This window comes from Zootoca vivipara, chromosome 7 (assembly GCF_963506605.1).
Source record: "Zootoca vivipara chromosome 7, rZooViv1.1, whole genome shotgun sequence".
NCBI lineage: Eukaryota > Metazoa > Chordata > Lepidosauria > Squamata > Lacertidae > Zootoca > Zootoca vivipara.
In genome coordinates this window covers 51,922,762-51,943,356 of record NC_083282.1, presented here as the reverse complement: position 1 = coordinate 51,943,356, position 20,595 = coordinate 51,922,762, and the positions used below count along the sequence as shown (strand labels likewise).

Sequence of the window (20,595 nt, the reverse complement as noted above, 5' to 3'; positions counted from 1 at the left end):
GTCGAGATAGAAGGTGTTTGTGTGTGCGCACAAGCATTTTAAATGTTGAAGTATCTTATGAATTTGTTGCTTATTTTCAAAAACCAGTCTTAAGTATTCAGAGAGCATGTGGTGCATTGTTCCCAGCATTGTACCACTTGGACGTATGGAACACATACATATACATATGGAATATAATGCATATGGAAATTTGTTGGGTCAGAGTGGAAACCAGGCTAGTGCCTCTTGTCCTCCTAATGTCCTGGTTCTTCATGTAAATGAAACCTTATAGAAGAGCATTCAAAAGCAACTTCACCCCTTCTGAACTGTCCCAGTCTAGGTAGAATGGTACTGGTTGAATTGCTGAGGTCTCTGCTGTTCTTAAGTAGTCAGGATGCTTTTCCTAGACTCAAAAAGTCTTCTGGGTAAAGGTGAGTTCTACAAGAATCATTATTAGGAACATTGTTGAGTAGAGCAAGGGTTAGCTTATTTAAACTCCATATACTCCCTGAAATGTTGGAATGGAACAGATTTCCACAACAAAGAAGCCCACAGACACCCGTGGGTCATTTGATCCTCCTAGCTGACCTACAAGAAGTGCATCATAGTGGCTGCTGCAAGTAGTATTATAATTTAAGGAACTTCTCTACGGGCAACATGGTTTACTATGTATGCCCTTTCTACTCTGTCAAGTAGACTAGACTGAGATAAGGCAAGACACTAAGGTCACTCACTAAACTTCATGGCCAAAGAAGTTTTTTAACCTCCTCTACATTTGGGGCAGGCAATCTTCTTTTTGGCAGACCAGATCCTCCTTTTTCCACCTCTAGAGGGATGAATTTGACAGGTAGGTGAGGTCACCAACCTGCCAGTCACATGACATAGTGATGTAAGGTGACACCATACTTTGAAACATGGGGCTGTCAGGACTTAGAAGTGCAGCATGGGGTTGTGTGAAAGCACTGCAAAATATTGCATGTCACAGCAGAATATTGATGGGGGCCAGCCCCCTTCTTGAAAATTTTGGGAGTGCCCTCACTTCCCCCCATGGTGCCTCTGGGTCTGCAGGTTGCACACCAGTGGTATGTCTTCCTCACTATTGTCTCTGCTCACTGTCTGGTATCAGCTCTTCAGGGTTTCAGACAGAAGCCTTTTGAAGCCCTACTAAAAATGCTGAGGATTGAACCTGGGACCTTTTGCATTAAAAAGAAAAAGTGCCCTACCACAGAAGTTTAGCATTTCTCAAATTTCTAAAGGTATGGCCTGCCTTTCCTCCACCTCAGGGGCTCAACTGGAACTTGAACACAGGATCCCTCGCACCCGAGGCACTAATTCTGCCACTAAATCAACAAGCCAGGCACAATGTAAATGTGTGTTTTCTGCAACCTAAGTAAATTGAAAAGCTATTTTGATCAGTCTTGTCAAGAGTTGATAGAAAAAGCCTATGTTGTTTGCTTTACTTCCTGCCCTTCAACAAAGGTCTCAGGGCAGGTTAGTGGCCTGGCTTGATAGGGCAAATTATCTGCTTCCTATGTGACTGCATGCATCCTCCTGTGGTAAGACTGCAAGCAAGGTAAGAAGCAGCTGCTTGTGCCCTTCTCCCAAATGGAGGAATTATGTAAGTTAATGAGATCCAATACTCTGATGAAGGTTCTTCTGAAATTCATCCCTGAAAAAATTAACTCTGACCATTGCCCTTTAAGTATGTGAAGTGCCACAGAGAAGGCACAAAACAAATTCAAACCACTGATAAAATCCTGTGATGTAGCTGATTCTGGGCCATGCACTGAAAGTTGACGGTTATTGTATATGCTTTTTCCTCCATGGCTGCTTACTGTGTCTGATCTGATTCGTGCATACTTCATTGAATGAAGCAAGGAGCTGAAAGGAATCCAGTTAATAAGTAAATTATTTAAACTCTAAACATATCCTTATTGCATTTGTAAGATTGTAAGAGGAATGATACAGTGAATTAAGATAGAAAAGGGAGCATTTCAAGAGATGAAGGGAACTGGGCCCAAGGGAAAGACAATTGCCTCATCCATAAATATCTATTACTGTGTTTATGACTCTGGAAGTAAGCTTGGCTACAAAAGACAAAACCATTGGTGAACTAAGGCTGCAACCCCAGCTCCACTTACCTGGGAGGAAGCCCCATTGAATTCAATAGGCCTTGCTTCTGAATAGACCTGGCTAGGAGCATTGCGCTGTGGGCCGGTTATGTGCTCCAGGCAACAATAAATATTTACATTGCTGGGATCCCAGTTTGCTTTATTTATGAAAGACCAAGTCACTCCACCCATTGAGGCACAGTGAGAAATGTACTTCATGTTGTCCTGTGGTCACTGCACCATCTTCAGTTTCTAGACTTCCTAATGATGTATTATGCCTGAAACTTGCCCATCCACAAGGGCCCACAAGTCCAATGGCATACATCTGGCTCTAAGAGACTGTTTATCCACAGAATATTCTTGCTTCCAATTGGAACGGCATATTGCAAGTAACCTCAGATGAACAGTTTCTCTGCCCCTCTGTGCTATCTTGTTTCTTTATGTGTAGGTCTTCCTGCTCTCTGTAATGCCTTTTCCCCAACACACACACACACCATGTTCAACACCCTACTTCATTTTTTTAAAAATGCTAACTTTATCATGGTCTTTATTTGCAAGGTTAACCTGAGCAAACAGCCCTAGTCCCTGTCCTGTCACGGCAGTGGCCAGCATAATTCTTTACTTGAGGACAACAATAAATTTGTTATGCTTGGATTGAAACATTGCATTATTTTTTTTTATGCTTTTTAGAAATGTCATCTTGGAGGGTGGAGGGGCAAATGGCACACAGACAGATCTGATACCTTTAATCACTGCCGCTCCAGCAATAGATTGTGTGGCCTTGACTCCATCATAAAGGCATGCAATTTCAAGCTGTTGTCTCAAATCCCACTGTAAATTTTAAAGCTCATGATTATTGCTGGGGAATTGAGGCTATACTTAAAAACAGCACCATGTGAAGTTTGTAGCTGGGAAGACAGCAACTCTGTTTTTGAACTACAATGTGTTTGATATAGCTTCTTAAACAGCAAGCAAGACATGTTGAACAGAATATTTTGATGTTAGCTGAAAACAAGTTTGTATTACTGTATACCTATTTGCATTAACCAAATGAAAAATTACAAGAAAATGCATAAAGATATTACATCTGGATTGGAAAAATATACTATGTTGAGTATGTAGTTTTATTACCAGTTTGTATTTTTGCAGAATGTTGACTCCCGTTAGGTCCCCCCCCTCAAATGATGCCTTCATTGTGACTTAATGGGTATCTACTTATCTGATTGTTCTTAAGCATTGTGTGGTATCTTCTTGCTGGTGATGATTTCGGGCCTCACATGGCAATACAGAGTCTCAAACAAAGAGGTGCTCTCCCAAGCTCACATTCCCAGCATGCTGATACTCCTGTCTCAGCGATGTCTACATTGCTTTGGTCATGCCCACAGAAGGTAGCTGGTAGGATCCCCAAGAATGTGCTCTACAGGGAGCTGGCTTCAGGCACCAGGCCCATTGGCCGACCAACTTTGCATTACAAATACAGTGATACCTCGGTTTTCAAATGTAATCCGTTCCAAAAGACCATTCATGTTCTGAAACATTCGAAAACTGAAAACTCAGTACAGAAGGCTCAATATGGAAAACTCAGTACAGAAAACTCAATATGGAAGCTGCATGGCATGTTCGACTTCTGAGGCAAGCTTGAAAACCAAAGCATTTACTTCCGGGTATACTACATTCAAAAACCGAAATGTTAGTCAACGGAGACGTTTGAAAACCGTTGTATCGCTGTATGTCTGCAAATGTGACATGAAAGCTGGCAACATCAACCCCACTGTGTGGGAATCTCTTGCAGACAACCACAGGGCCTGGAGACAGACAACCAGGTCATGTATCCAAAGCAGTGACCAGAGGAGAAATGACCACTGGGAGGAGCGCAGAGAGAATAAATGCCATGGTGCATCTGCAGCAGCACAACCTTCATCTGCCCCAGCTGCAACAAAACATGTCTCTCCTGTATTGGTCTCTACAGCCTCAGCAGGCGCTGTAAACTTCCAACGGTTTGACTTCACCCCCAATGTTTGACTTCACTCCTCCATTGTCTCCTGAGAGACAGTCAACATGGTGATGACATCTGCACCCCCCCCCAAAATATGTACTGTAGCTGTAATCTGGTATGCCATTTTTAATGTGGCTGGTCTGGTGGACAAAGCAGTTTGTGTTTCCTGATGCGAAGCGAGAGAAAGATTTATTTAACCACTGAACAGTGTACTAAAGAATTTATATATCAGCAGGTATTTAAAGAACCACCAGAGGGAGTTGGATACATTTGCAGATTGTCTTTAGGAAGCTGAATGCTGTTACTATGAAAGAGGTTTATTGGGACGTATACTAGGATTTCTGCAGTGCTTTTTTTTTTCCTAAAAAGAATGTTTAGAGGTACTCTCATTTTCCTACTCATATTGAAATAGTGCCCCTTAATGAGGCCAAACTTAGATTTACAAAATGTTTAGGGGTATGCGTACCCCCAGAAAAAAGCACGGGATTTCTGTTTTGGTAAACACTGAAATGTTATGTTGGTTCTTAGGGTGATATACTACATATGAAAAGAAAGAACTGCAGGATATTTCCTACTCAAAGAAGCAATGGAATAAATTGACAAACATTGTAGGTTTGGAAAGTTACAGAAAAATATCAAACCATTACATATTCTGTTAACCCCAGCTACTCCTCTCCCTTTTTTAAAAGTGGGTTTGTTGTGGAAGAGCTCTAAATCCACTTAAATTGTGCAACCTGAATTTGCCAGTATGTTGTTGAATAGCGTGGAAACACTGTGGGTCTACGGCTTCATCTGTTTGTAGAATTGGATGTTGTGGCATTTGCCAGGACATGTCTCTATCCAGATTACAGTGGTACCTTGGGTTACAAACACTTCAGGTTACAAACACTTCAGGTTACAAACTCCGCTAACCCAGAAATAGTACCTCAGGTTAAGAACTTTGCTTCAGGATGAGAACAGAAATCGTGCTCCGGCGGCACGGCGGCAGCAGGAGGCCCCATTAGCTAAAGTGGTGCTTCAGGTTAAGAACAGTTTCAGGTTAAGAACGGACCTCCGGAACGAATTAAGTTCTTAACCAGAGGTACCACTGTACTTTGCTTCTGGGATGCCTTTCACAGGGGGACACTTGTCATGGGCTTAGGTCCAACCTTTCCTCCTTTTAAGCTGCATGAATCTCTAAAAATTTGTGAACAGAGGATGGCTCGCTAGAAAGAGTAAGTCCTGCATTACACTGTGTTTCCCATCAAACTTGCCAAGCCAAGTTTTCTGTTGATCAGCCAGTTAAGCAACCGAGACTGTTAATTGCCAGTTAGCAGCAGTTGCCAGCAATCCCATTTCCCATTCATGTTATCTATTACAGGCACTGGAAGAACTAAGAGCTGCCAGGGTCCACCTGACTGTTTAAACAAAGCAGGGCTCTCGTACAGAAGCCACTAAAACTCACTAAAGCAAAAGACATGAAAATTATTAAATTTGGAATTGGTGCAGCATGCCTAGTTTATCAGGGCTCAGACAAAAGTGCATGCTGGGAAATAGAACCTAGAACCTAACAGTTCCTTCTCCAAGGGTGGGGGCCAAGGTATGGAGATACATGGGGGAGGGGCCAACACTCCCCAGGGACAACAGAGGAAAGGGTATCCTACCGAAACACAGGGATGAGCCAGAGTGGAGGGAGGAGGGGCAGGATACGTCATGGATCGGGACAGATTGGGGAGGGGGTATCACAGGAAAGAACCACAGCAACGCTTGGCCGGGTCAGCTAGTACTGTAAATAAAACAAAATGTAAAAGAAACATGGGTCACAACTACTCATTGAAAACATGAGCTGATAAAATGGTAAGATATTAAAATAGCAGACGGCTAAAAGGCTAAAAGTCAGCAACACCAAAAAAAATACTGCAATGGGCAAAAAGCTTGTCTAAACAGGAAGGTTTTCATCTGCTGATGGAAGGAAGCTCATAAAGAGAAAGTTAAGTCGGCACTGCTCTAGGGAGAGTTGCAAAGGTACAATCACCAAGAAGGCCCTCTCGCATCTCTCCCACGAGCAGGATATAGATGCTAGCAAGACATAGGAAAGAGTCTTTCCTGAAGATCTTCAAACCTAGGTAGCTTCATGAGGCTTCTGTCCTTGCTATACGAAAAATGTCATGGAGCATCTAATTGACATCCTTGGAATGGATGCATCAATCCACTCATTCCAAGTTTTCTTTGAGGTTGTTGCTAAGGCAAAATATCCCATACTAGGATCACTGCAGTCTTGCTATACCTGTTTGTACACTCTTGTAAACAGCCAGTAGTGACTCCTGGGTTCTAGATTTGAGTGAAGAGAGATGGAGCTTTTCCACCCTTAAGCCTGTCACAAAAGCTATTTGCTAGTTGGAATAAAGCATGAAAATTTGCCACCAGTAGTTACACCAAGTGGCTGCAACGGAAAACAAGATCTTTCTCAAAAGTATCACAAAACTTTTCCTATCGCGCCTGGAAGACCTGCAGGTGTGGTGTGTCTCCAGGCACAACAATAAAACACTTCCTTGTTATCTAATCTGCCTTATTTCCCTTCTTTACTCTGTTTACCATGGCCTGGTTTCCTCAATAATTCTGACAGCTGCAGGCTGGGCTGTGACGTCAAGCCTAAAATGATTAAAAGTTCAAAAAGTTTTCCAGTGAAAATTAATCAGCTTGTTTTATCCATATGTAAAATAACCTGTTTTCAGATTTTTTTTGGGGGGGGGGAGAGAATAGTTCTTAAGACAGCACACACATAGTGTTCCTGAAACTGAGGTACTTTGGATACAAAACCAACCACAAACCAAGAAAATGTCTTTAGATCAGAAGCAGGTCTTTGTTGAACTCTTGGCTTCACATTGAAAGCATCCATATATCCCCCTTCTCTGCTTGGGAAAACCTGGACTTTTAGACAAGTTCCTTGCAATCAACCATTCTTTGTACAGTGGTACCTTGGTTTACGAACTTAATCCGTTCCAGAAGTCCGTTCTTAAACCAAAGAGTTCTTAAACCAAGGCGTGCTTTCCCTTGGGACTCAATTTACAAATGGAACACACTCAACAGGAAGCAGAACATGTTCTGCTTCCAAGGCAAAGTCCACAAATCAAAACACCTACTTCCGGGTTTGCAGCATTCTTAATCCAAGCTGTGCATAAACTAAGCTGTTCTTAAATCAAGGTACCACTGTATTTATTTATGTCACCAAAATACACAAGGTCCAAGGCACACCACACATTTATTCTACTTTTAAGAGGCATGGCTTCTCCTCCACCCATTCTAACTGCGTGTGCACCCTCGGCCACTCTACAGCTGGGGGGCAGCGGGCCATCTTGTCACCACCCCCCAGAGTGGTCCCTGGGGTGGCCTTCCCCCTCTGCCCCCCCTTCATATGCCCCTGACTTCACCCTGTTGAACGCATTGGAGCCCTTTTCCCTAGCGTGACTTAACAGTTCTGAGTTTCTCCTCCATAGGCCCTAAGTGAGATGACTACCGGTATCTAAACCTGGTGAAAGGGAACAAGTAAAGAAACTAATGTTGACTAAGAAGATAGATCATGCAATACAAAATTATGAGAAGAAAGACACATAAGTGCTCAAATATTACTTTTTTTGGTAGATCCCTGGTTCCAAATTAGGTATACGATAATGCCCCACAATCATTGTCACAATTAGTTCCTTTCTGCTTGTCAAGGTAATTAGCGTTCTACTGATTGACTCCAAGCATGTGTCACACTGACTTTTCTCTCAGTTGCAGCCTTGTTTACACACCACAGTTAGCTGAACATGCTTTTTGCATCTTTCATAGTTAATGTGACCTGTAACCGCTTGTTTGATCAATAGGGGCTGGGAGCATTGTACGCGTCCTGTACTAAAATCATGCATTTCAGTAGCTGATTTCTGGATTAGACACAGAATGGACATCTCATAACATGAGCACTCTTGGCTGTATTTATTCATTTACAGAAATCTCTCTCCAAACAAACTTAGGACACCCCCCCCCCCCAGCCTGGCATTTGCAGCACAATTCTGTGACTGTCTACTCAGAATTAAGGTCCATTGAGTTTAATGGGCCTTACTCCCAAATAAGTGTGCGTTGGATTGCACCCTTAGAATTGTATCAAGCTGGGCTACTGAAATAATATTGTCAAATCAAAGGAAATTAGGCTATGGGAATTAAAATAAACCCAGTATAACCAAGTATCACCATTGCATTGAAACTCACAAAAGTTATGTTGTTATCCTTGTCAGATGTGTTTGTAAGCTGCCTCTGCGAATAGTTCTCTTGACAGGCAAGTTACCCTAGCTAGCTCTTGTGATCTTAAACTCTCATTCCTCACATCCAGTTCACCTCCAATTGCTGACCTTACCCATGAGCTACTTGAAACATGTATATACCCTGGTGTTCTCAAATGAGTCTTCAAATAACCAATCTTCATTCTTGTGCCCTGAGGAGTGAAAACTGAATTGCTTGAAGGAATATTACTCATTTCTCTTTCACGGAAGATAATTGGAATTGGATTTCTACACAGAATGAGAATTGTTTATTACTGATATTCTATCCTATCACTTCAGTGTCTAGAGCAGTGTTTCCCAACCAGTGTGCCTCCAGATGTTTTGGGACTACAACTCCCACCATCCCTAGCTAGCAAGACCAGTGGTCAGGAATGATGGGAGTTGTAGTCCCAAAACATCTGGAGGCACACTGGTTGGGAAACACTGGTCTAGAGCACTGTAGAATTGCTGCTGTTAATATGCTCCATTGTTTTTCTCTGTATCTCTTGTTTTGTATTTTAAGAATCCTGATTTGATTAGTAGCTTTTGGTCAACGTATTGGTGATCTAATGAGAGAACAGGCCTGCTCCTCTGCTTTAGGCCAAATTCTCCACATGCTCTAACTCAGGCATCCCCAAACCTCCGCCCTCCAGATGTTTTGGACTACAATTCCCATCTTCCCCAACCACTGGTCCTGTTAGCTAGGGATCATGGGAGTTGTAGGCCAAAACATCTGGAGGGCCGCAGTTTGGGGATGCCTGCTCTAACTGAAGCTGCATAGTAGAGAAAAGCCTCCTTGAGCTGTTTTTCTTTCTGTGTCAAGATGGCTTCTCTTCCCCAGGGCTGTCAATCCAGCGCCTTTCATCACCACCAAGTTCACATGTGGAGCTGAACAAATAGGCAGGTGTGAAGTTTATTTTGAAGCACAACCACAGAAGCAAGCAATTGCTGCTCCCAACAATACGTATGTAGAGCAGAGTTTGCTTGTGAGACAGAGTGAACTGATGTGATGATGGCTTTTTATAACTTTGTTTAAGAACTAACTCTTTTCTTGCCAAAGGGCAGGTTCAGTAACCTTGTTTGTACAACCGCAGTAAAAGCAGTAAAAAACAGACTACACAAGGAAGGGGTGAATAGGGGTTGTCCTGGGCATGTGGGGCTTGGTATCTCATTGACTGCACTGAGTGGAATGGCTGGCCTGGATTGGCAATTAAAATGATGGGTAAACTTCACCTGACACCATTCACAGAAGTAGCAATGGTGTGAATAGCTTTTAAAAAAGGAAATGGCATGTGCAGTTGGGTGTGGGGCCCTGGCCTGGGTGGGTATAAGGGATCTCTAACTCCACATGTACACTGTTATCAGAATCCCAAGAGGGTATTTTCATTGCACCTGCAATTTACTTTTAAAAAGTAATTCACACAATTACTAATTGCATTGGGTTCCGTAACCCCAATCTAGACATAATGTAAGTTTCAATACTCACTTCGTTCCAGCCTTCAGGCTTCACAGATTATTAAATGGGGTGGCTGATGTGATCCAAATATGAGGCAGAGAAGAGGAGTCAGATTTTTCATGGAGGAGTTGGCTAAGTTTTCATCTGTTCATCATCCTTCCCTCTTGGTGCTCCATTTCTAGCAGAGCTCAGTTTTCTTCTCCAGGCATCTTCCATTATTTGGAGGGTTCATTACAACAGCAACTAGCTTACTTTTGAAGTGCATATAGAAGACTTTCAGGAGACAGGAGTGCTCAATTAGCAGCTTAACACAGTCTCTCTTTCTAAAATGCTTTTGGTGTAGAAGGCTTTTAAAAATGGTAGATAGTCCCCACATTTGTCCAAAATTTGTTAAATAGCATAATGAAATCTCTTCTTTTATTTAGGAGAGAGAAAATAATACACTAGCTACAAAAGGGAGCATGTGGAGATTACCAAGCTTTTTGATAAAGAGACCACATATTTGGTAAAATGGTTTGCTTACAAACTCCAAAAGTCAGGTTCATGTGCTTTTCTACAACAGTCAGAAAAAAAACAAGCAGTAAAACTTGGCTTAGTTACAGTGGTGAAAGTTCTAAATTATTGGTATAGGAACTCAAGAGAGGCTTGTTAAAGCCATGCAATCTGAACTTGGAGCAACCAGCTCAGACCTCTTTGCGCGTTGAGCTTCTCAGGTAGAGCAAGGTACAACAATAGGCTTACAGTATCTTCCTCTCAAGGTGAGGGGGGTGACCTAGCTAAGCCTGGCAGGAGCTTACTCTATAGTATTAACCCCTTTGTGCATGTTGATTATATGAGGCTGGTTACCCATGGTTATGCATGGAAGGGAGCAGGATCATGGTTGCAAACCCTACCCCATGTCATATGTGTATTTTGTTTGCACACATGTACCAACTCTGCATGCAGTTGAGAACTCTGTAAAAAGCAAAGTAAGATGTGTGGTGAATAATGCAGGGAGCAGAGCCATAGCTGCCAAGTTTTCCCTTTTCTCGCGAGGAAGCCTATTCAGCATAAGGGAATTTCCCTTAAAAAAAGGGATAACTTGGCAGCTATGAGCAGAGCTTGTCACCATGATTCAACACACCCTGCAATGTCTCTTTATTTGTTTCATAAAATTTATACACCACTTGATTGCAGAAAAACCCCTCAAAGTGGTTTACAAAAAACAGTAATGCACTTGGAGTCTGAAAGATGCTAGATACAGATTGCAAGAGGGCAGGAGAGGTTCCACACACCCATTCCAGAATGCTGACCAACCCTTAGCATTAGTAAATGCAACACTTGCATCTTCATTTGTTGAATTTACTTCTTGGTTTCTGTCCCCATGGAGAATACTTTAATTTGAAGGGAAGAGTCCCTAAATGTGGTATCTCTCCAGTGAATAGCTTGGTGAGCTTCTCTTGAACACTTCTTTTTGAAAAGCACTATTTTTAGCTCATACTGACTGTGTGTGTTTTTAGTCTGATTAGAGTCTTTACAAACTAGCACTGGTGTTTTTTTATATAATGCTGTTTCTAGGTAATGGATTTGCTGCAAATGTAACTAAGCAACATATGTTCTGCTATTAACGCAAACGTTCATGCTGATACTATTTGCAGTTGAAAGGCAGCTTCCAGTCACTAAACTGGTAAATGGCAGGCAGCAAATGGCACAGGGGCATCTTAGTGACATCAGTAGGACTGTCCCCATCCTCTTAAAGAAGTGCTAGTTTGATGTGTTTCCTCAAACAGCTTTTGAACAAAGGGTCGCATAGCATTTCTTGTAAAGAGGCTTCTTCAGTGACATAACCTGCTTCATAGAGCTGTTGTGAGGATAACATGGAAAGGAGAAAAACTATGTACTGCCAAATTGCAGGAAAGGTGGGATGCAAATAATAATAATGCTGTTGTGGAGTGCTTTTCGGTATATTTCGTACTACATAGAAGAGAATTCTTGAATGCTTTGATATTTATTCCCCAGTATTTCTGAGTTTCTATGGAGAGCTCACTAGCATGTCTCAAAATAAGAAAGGTTGTCCCAGATTTTCTTATACAGTATATATGTGGAAAATGATTGTTCTAATTCCTCTGAGTCTTTCCTCTAGTGGCTGTTGCTTACCACCCACATATATTTCTTTACTTTATGTTCTTTGTGTGATTTTAAAAATCCAGAATCTGGACGAATACTTTTATCCAGGTAGTGCGCAAGGAGCCTATAAACTGTATCAAGTTCACATGACTTTGAAGCATTGCACAAAACTTGCAATATCAAGCTGTTGTTCTGAAGGGCGCTCTTTATAACAAGATTCTTAGCTGTGTTTAAAGGGCAATCTCATCTTTCATTCTATTTTAATAGAGTTTGTAGTCTTGGGATTAGGTTTGTGTTGACAGAGCAAACATTTTACTGCCCTGGAATCCACCAGTAGAAATGAAAGTTTAAAACCTTATGGGGCCTTTGCCCTTCCAACGTTAACTGAAAAAATGAATAAGCCAAAGAGTCGTAGAGGAAGTAAATGTGTTTGCTGGTATTGCAGCAAGTAGGGTGGGAGCTGGAACTTGCAAGATACCTGTACATCTCCGTTTGGCCTCACCTACGCAGCTGGCAGAATTAGATGGTAGAAGCCAGAGAGGCTAAAGTGGAGAGCACTTCTGAGCCATCAGAAGATGTAGATAGAAGGCCCTGGAAACCAGATCCAGGTTGTTAGTTTGGAGTATCTTCCCAGTTGGGTGGCTGTTTAGGCATCACCAGAAAAAAAGAAAGTGCATCACAACATGCAAACACACACATTTGCACAAATGTACATAGCTAATTTATATGCACAAGTGCAAATTTAGATGCAATTACTATAATTTGAATAGAAACACAAAACATCTCTCCATAGTGGGGAAGGCTGTAATCAGGTGCCCACTCAGTCTGCTAGCAGTTGCTCCCTGTTGCTGGGCAACCTCCAAGGCCCCTACTCTTCCTTCTCCCTCCATAGAATTTTTCTAAATCTTTCAACTGGATTTGACCAGGTATGCCTTCAAGTAGTCCTCTGTGAAGTAGGACACATGACCACGCCCCTTTCCTAAAGTGGGTGGCAGTTAGGATTTTGCTGTAATAAGCACACAACATTAATGCACCTTGGCACATAATGCTGACAATATACTGTTACACACCATCTCCAATCTCCAAGGAGTATGAGATTCCAGGAAGTTCCAGGCATACTTTACACCAGGTCTGTGTTTCCTTTTGGACAATAAAACACAGCGGAGACTGTGGTGTCTTTATGATATATGGTTTATTTACACATATATACAACCTGAGCCTACCATGGAGGGGTTCTTCTTGCTTCTTCTGCACAGCGTCATCCTTGCTCTGCAGCTTCTCTTCATAGATCACAGTTTGCCCCTAACTTTGCTAACCCAACGCTGCCCTTTTTCTAACCTGGGGAGAGGCCCCAGTCCTTTGATCCTGTTCTGTATTAATAGCCCATTACGCGGGTGGCGCTGTGGTCTAAACCACTGGGCCTCTTGGGCTTGCCGATCAGAAGGTCGGCGGTTCGAATCCCCATGACGGGGTAAGCTCCCATTGCTCGGTCGCAGCTCCTGCCAACCTAGCAGTTCGAAAGCACACCAGTGCAAGTAGATAAATAGGTACCGCTCCGGCAGCAAGGTAAATGGCATTTCCGTGCGCTGCTCTGGTTTTGGTGTTCTGTTGCGCCAGAAGCAGCTTAGTCATGCTGGCCACATGACCCGGAAAAACTGTCTGCAGACAAATGCCCGCTCCCTCGGCCTGTAAAGCAAGATGAGCGCCGCAACCCTAGAGTCGTCTGCAACTGGACTTAACTGTCCGGGGTCCTTTACCTTTACCTTACCACTTCTAGAGGGATTAGTCTGACTTAATTAGTTTTTACCATATCACAGGAAGCACCAGTTTGCCTTACTTAGCCATTAACACATGCTCATTTCTGGTGGCTTAGAAATACACATGTCAAATACACACATGGGTCTAGCTATCACCTCACATAGGAGACTAGCTTTTGACACCTCAAACCTTACTTAAATTCTAGCACTTATAAACTTATAACAATACTGTTATGTACTGAGCTGAATCCTAGAACAATAGGATTCAGAATCAGCGGGAGCTACCCAATCCAACTCCAGGTGGAAGTGAATCCGCAACCTGATTGGCCTGCTGGAGCAGCCAATCAGGCGGCTGGCAGAAGTGAATCTGCTACCTGATTGGCCTGTAGGAGCAGCCAATCAGGCTGCAGGCAGAAGTCAATCCACAATATAATTGGCCCACAGGTGTAGCCCTGAAGTAGCCAATCACACAAGGCCCATTGTGTAAATAATGTATATAAGCAGATGGTTTTGGGAAAAGAGCCATTCGTCTTCTCTTCTCCTCCTTGATGACTATGAGCTGAATAAAGAGCATGAAATTCACTCTCGACTCCGAGTATATTTCACTGGCGACGAGGATGGGATCCTGCTGAGCTGACCGCCACCACGCACTGCACCGCAGCACCGCCACCTGCTGCACCGCTGCATCGCACCGTGCATCCAGGCTTCAGCTCCAGGACCCAAGGAACCCAGAATGGCAACCGACAGCAGCTTCTCGCCATTCAAACCAGCATCAGGAGACTGGGAAGGGTACGCCGCCCGTTTCAACTTCCTCCTGCAAGCGAAAGAAGTCACCAACGATGCCATGAAGAGGGCGACATTCTTCAGCGTCTGTGGAGAGGAGACGTTTGAAATCGCCCGGGCTCTCCTTGCACCTAGAGATGTCGCTACCGTCTCTTACAAAACAATAATGGAACGGCTGAAGGAGCACTTCTCACCACAGCCCTCGGTGGTAGCTTGCCGAAATGCCTTCTACGCAAAGCGGCAAGCCCCGGGGGAAACCATAACTGGGTTTGTGACCTCCCTCCGCCAAGCCGCCTGGTTATGCAACTTCTCAGAATTGGAGAACATGCTTCGTGACCGCCTCGTCGGTGGCCTGAGGGACGAGATGTTGCAACGACGCCTCTACGCCAAAAAAGACCTCACGTTCCAGATTGCTCTGGAGGAAGCCCTGGCAACTGAAGCCGCCGAGAGGTCAACGCAAGAGGCACGACCGGCCCCGCCATCCCAACCGAGGGTCTACCACGAAGACCTCACCGACGAATCCGAATCTGACAGGGAGGAAGTACACCGAGTACAGCGGCGCACTCAAGCAGCACACACACCACAGCAGCCTCGACGAGAAGGAGGGAACTGTGCAAGCTGCGGGGAGAACCACGAGAGGAGGACCTGTCGTTTCCGCAACGCAGAGTGCAGGCAGTGCAGAAAATTGGGACACATCGCCCGGGTGTGTCGGGCTCGACTCACCCGTCGACAAGCATCAGATGACCGACCCAGGAGCCCCAGGTCACACGGCACCATGCACCAAGGCAACTCAACGGAGATCACGGACTACCAGGTATTCCAGTTGCCCCATCCCAGCACAGAGAAAATTTATATAGAGGTACAGATAGAGGGAGCCCCATGCCGCATGGAGCTGGACACGGGTTCAACTCTATCCATAATCTCGGCCCGAACATTAAGGGAACTGTGCCCTAATGGGGGTCCCAAACTAAGGCCGGCCCCATTCACCCTCCGGGACTTCCAGAAACGTAAGGTCCCTACTATGGGGGTGGGGACCTTCAGGGTGCAATATCGAGGGCGAAAGCAACAATTGGACTTGCTGGTAGTTAAGGGCCCCTACGTTAGCTTACTGGGACTGGCATGGTTTGGACCTCTGGGGCTAGCCGTTACCGGGGTGAACCGCACTAGCTTACAAGTGGACGTGGACGCCATATGCAAAGAGTTTCCAGGGGTTTTCGATGGGGCATTGGGACGATATACAGGACCCCCCATTGCCCTACAGCTAGACCCCGCTGTACGACCCATCAGACACAAGGCCCGCCGGGTCCCGTTCGCCCTGAAACCCCGCATAGACGAGGAATTGGACCGGCTCGTGGAGCAAGGAGTGCTGGAGCCGGTGCCCAACGCCCCCTGGGAAACTCCAATTGTCACACCCGTCAAGCCTAACGGTTCGGTCCGCATCTGTGCAGACTACAAATGCACCATAAACAAGGCTCTCACGGCCCATGCATACCCAGTGCCAGTGGTCAGCCATGTCCTCGCCACCCTGGCTGGGTCAAAAATCTTTGGCAAACTGGACTTGGCCCAAGCGTATCAACAGTTGCCTGTGGACGAAGCCACAGCAGAGGCTCAGACGATTGTGACGCACAGAGGGGCATTCAGAGTAAAGCGGCTGCAATTTGGCGTTAGCGTGGCACCAGGCATATTCCAGAATCTAATGGACTCTCTCCTTAAAGGGATTCCTGGCGTCACCCCCTTCTTCGATGATGTACTGATCGCCGGGCCCACACCAGAGGAATTTGAGGACCGCCTCCGCTCCGTCCTGCACCGTTTCCAGACGGTGGGCCTCAAGGTGAAGCGGGAAAAGTGTTTACTGGGAGTGCCGCAGGTGGACTTTCTGGGATTTAAGGTGGACGCAGAAGGGGTCCATCCAACCGGTGACAAGGTACGGGCCATTTGTGAGGCCCCAGCGCCCAAGAGCAAGCCCGAACTTCAGTCATTCTTGGGACTATTGAACTTTTACCATGCCTTCCTTCCCCATAAGGCAGCGGTAGCGGAGCCCCTACACAGACTCCTAGATAAAAGGGCCCCTTGGGTGTGGGGCCAGCGACAAAGGGCCGCATTCCAGGCAGTCAAGGACTTGCTCGTCTCGAACTCGGTCTTAGCACACTTCGACGAGAGGCTGCCAGTGGTGCTTGCATGCGACGCCTCTCCCTATGGCATCGGCGCTGTCCTGGGACACCAACTCCCGGATGGAAGAGAGGTGCCGGTGGCATACTTCTCCCAGACGCTTGCTGCAGCCGAACGAAACTACTCACAGATTGACAAGGAGGGTCTGGCAATCGTGAAGGGCGTAAAAAAATTCCATGATTTCTTGTACGGGCGGCCCTTTACCATAGTGACTGACCACAAGCCGTTGCTTGGCCTGTTTGCCCCTGAGAAGCAGACCCCCCAAGTGTTGTCTCCACGTGTCCTCAGGTGGTCAATTTTCCTTGCCGGCTACCAGTATGCACTAATCCACCGCCCTGGGAAGGCGATGGGCCACGCAGACGCCCTCAGCAGGCTACCACTACCAGAAACAGGCCCCGACCCAGCGCCTGCACAAGAGGTTATGACCCTGGAGCTGCTTCCCGACCGACCAATTCAGGCACAAGAAGTTGCGCACCATTCCACAAAAGATAGGGTCATCTCCCGGGTCCTGGACTGGGTGTGGCGAGGATGGCCCAGCAGCAGCCCCGGGCCAGAATTCGCTGGCTACACAAACCGCAAACATGAACTGTCGGCCCACAAGGGGTGCCTGTTATGGGGAAGCAGGGTTGTTGTTCCCCAGCCCCTCCGCAAAAGGGTCCTCACAGCCCTACACGAGACACACCCAGGGGTAGTGAGGATGAAGGCCCTTGCCAGGAGTTATGTGTGGTGGCCGGGGATTGACAGAGAGATAGAGGCCTGGGTCCAACACTGCCAGACCTGCCAAGAATCCCGCCCGGATCCCCCAAGGGCCCCAGTCCAGCCCTGGGAGTCCGCCCGACATCCATGGTCACGCTTGCACGTGGACTTCGCTGGCCCCTTCCAGGGAAAAACATTCTTCATAGTGGTGGATTCCTACACCAAATGGCTGGAGGTCGCACTGGTACCATCCACTTCTACAGCGGCAGCCATCCGGGTACTACGTAAGCTGTTTGCGACCCACGGGCTCCCTGACACCCTCGTCTCGGACAATGGAACCGCATTCACGTCAGAGGAGTTCCAGACCTTCACAGCGCAGAACGCCATCCGCCACATCCGCTCAGCACCATTCCACCCTGCCACCAATGGCCAAGCGGAGCGCATGGTGCGGACCACCAAGGACAGCCTCCGCCGCATGACACAAGGGGACTGGGAATACCGCCTTGCCACATTTCTTCTAGCACAGCACAGCACCCCAAGCACAACGACGGGCCGGAGCCCAGCTGAATTACTAATGGGCCGGCGCCTTGCAACTAGACTGGACCGACTTCACCCCGACAGAGCTCAGGATGAGGTAGTGGGGGGGAAAGGCAGGAACCCCCGGACATTTGTGGCCCAGGACCCAGTGTATGCAAAGAATTTTGGGGCAGGCCCAGCATGGGTACCCGCCACAGTCACCAAGGTGACCGGTCCCGTGTCGTACGAGGTACTAACGGAAGGGGGGCAATGTTGGCGCCGCCACTGCGACCAGCTACGGCGACGATTCCCAGGAGGAACCCGGGAGGAGAGCGGGACAGAGGGGTCCCAAGGGGACAGCAGGGCAGTGAGGCCTGTAGAGCGAGAGGGGTGGGCAGGGGAAGCAGAAGCAGTAGGCACAGAGGGGCGCCCCGAGGCTGGAAGGACACCGGAACCAGAGCTACAACCTAGTGGTTCAGTGGCGCCAGACCAGACAGCCCCGGCACAGCCAGCAGCCTCGGAACACGAGCCAGAACCAGAACCCCTGACCAAGGAACACCCCAGGCCACAACGCACACGGAGGCGGCCAGCAGACCTTGGGGACTACGAACGCAACTTCCCGGGCAGGACTGGAACTTAGAGGGGAGGGGTGTTATGTACTGAGCTGAATCCTAGAACAATAGGATTCAGAATCAGCGGGAGCTACCCAATCCAACTCCAGGTGGAAGTGAATCCGCAACCTGATTGGCCTGCTGGAGCAGCCAATCAGGCGGCTGGCAGAAGTGAATCTGCTACCTGATTGGCCTGTAGGAGCAGCCAATCAGGCTGCAGGCAGAAGTCAATCCACAATATAATTGGCCCACAGGTGTAGCCCTGAAGTAGCCAATCACGCAAGGCCCATTGTGTAAATAATGTATATAAGCAGATGGTTTTGGGAAAAGAGCCATTCGTCTTCTCTTCTCCTCCTTGATGACTATGAGCTGAATAAAGAGCATGAAATTCACTCTCGACTCCGAGTATATTTCAAATACATTCACTGATGCAGCGGGAACTGGCTCGAGTTGGTTGGTTGGTTGAGGGGAGCCTATTGGGAAGCAAGGGAGAGAGCCAATGTGGTATAGGAACTAGAGTCCTGAATTTACATCAGAGCTGGGTTGAACTCTTCTTTACTCAACCACAGAACTTCCCACGTCATCCTGAGCAGGCCACTATCTTGCCTAACAATCATCACAGTCTTGTGAGGATAAAAGCATAGATGCAGGGAGCAAAGAACCAAGTACCCTGCTCTGAGCTCCTTGGAAGAACAGCCAAGGTAAAAACGTAATACAATAAAACAAAAGCTCACTGCTAACCGCACAACTATAGGCATGTGACACATTTCTCCATTATTTTAAAAACAGGCTTAGTTTTTAAAACTGCTACTATTTATTTTTGTTACAGGGTCTCCTATCCCACTTACTTGTGAGAAGCTCAGAATAATGTACTGTATTGCAAAAACTTCCCAATGTACTTTAGGGTAAGAAATAGAAGCAGGGGAACATTCTGCATGTGAGAGAGAGGTGGGGAGGGGTTTTTACGACCTTGGATAACAAATAGGGCCCTGAGCCAAATTAGGAAGAGAACACATAGGTGTCTGACTCATCCATCACTCATCTGTGGTAACATTCAGCCCCTCATATTTTCCTTATTTACCTTCTGGCCTAATATGACAAATGCTACATGGTTTGTATTCTATCCCACCCCCCACCCCCACCCCTTTGCCATGCTGGTAGTATCTATTGTCAAATGCTGCAGGGGTGTAGCAATGTGTAAATAAGAGGATGTTCTATTTCCTTGGAAATGATTGAAGCGGTGACAGCAGCTCCCTACAGAGCAGGAATGGGAAAAGTGTGGCCCTCTTGGGTGTTGCTGGACCCCAGTTCCCATCAGACCCAGTTGACATTTGCCACTGGTCAGGTGTGATGGGAGTTGTAGTTGAACATCATCTGGAGGTTCATGGGCTACCCATATCAGCTGCAGATGACATCTGGCAATATCTGCAAACTATCCAGAACTGTTACTGAAAATTGAGGAATAGCCCCATCCTTCTAGAAAGTCATGGTGTTCTGAAAAATGCAAATACCCACATGGGATCATAGTATATGGCACCAAATCTTTTGAGTTCTTCAGAACTCTTCATCAAGCTAGATGTTGAGCAAAAGTGAGGGGAGGGGTTTGCAGAAAAACCTGATCATGTCATTCTTGTGATGAACCTTGTTCCAAACCCCTTTCAGGTTGTGTCTAGTAGTTATTCAGTTTTGTCTCCAGCGCTAATTAGAATACACAAGTTTTTAGCAAGGCTGGACATTATTTTTAGGCAGTGAATGAGGTAAAGAGTAAATAGAAGCTAACGATGATATTGGTACAGAAAAGCAGGAGGAGTTCAAAGTGGTATTAGAACAAATAATTCATCTTGCTGGATGGATATCACCTTAAATCACTCAGGCAACAGGACCATGATGCAGATTTCCATAAATTGCATCTATATGTATGGATGCAACTTGAGGTCTCTGAGCAAATTAAGATGGTGTGTGAATAGGACCTTATCAATGCTGTGCTTTGCAGCATGCCCAGCAGCCCTATACACAAAGTAATACATTTTATTTTATTTTTAAGGGAAAAACAGGCAGGAGATCCAGGGCTCAGTGCAAAAGGTCTGGTGCTCAAGACCCCTAGGTAACCCTCTAACACTTTCCTGTCCTCATTCTCT

General features: G+C 46.0%; 1 protein-coding gene across 1 annotated transcript; it reads left to right on the top strand.

Annotated features, from left to right (window-relative positions):
- Positions 1-14,149: 14,149 nt before the first annotated feature.
- On the top strand, positions 14,150-18,855 carry LOC132592442 (uncharacterized protein K02A2.6-like). The gene has a single exon (XM_060277036.1). It carries the CDS (start codon positions 14,416-14,418, stop codon positions 18,484-18,486), a length of 4,071 nt encoding a protein of 1,356 aa, XP_060133019.1. The 5' UTR covers positions 14,150-14,415; the 3' UTR covers positions 18,487-18,855.
- Positions 18,856-20,595: the final 1,740 nt, after the last annotated feature.

Excerpts from the sequence above, each read along its gene's own strand:
- LOC132592442 (XM_060277036.1), top strand. The coding sequence starts at position 14,416 with ATGGCAACCGACAGCAGCTTCTCGCCATTCAAACCAGCATCAGGAGAC.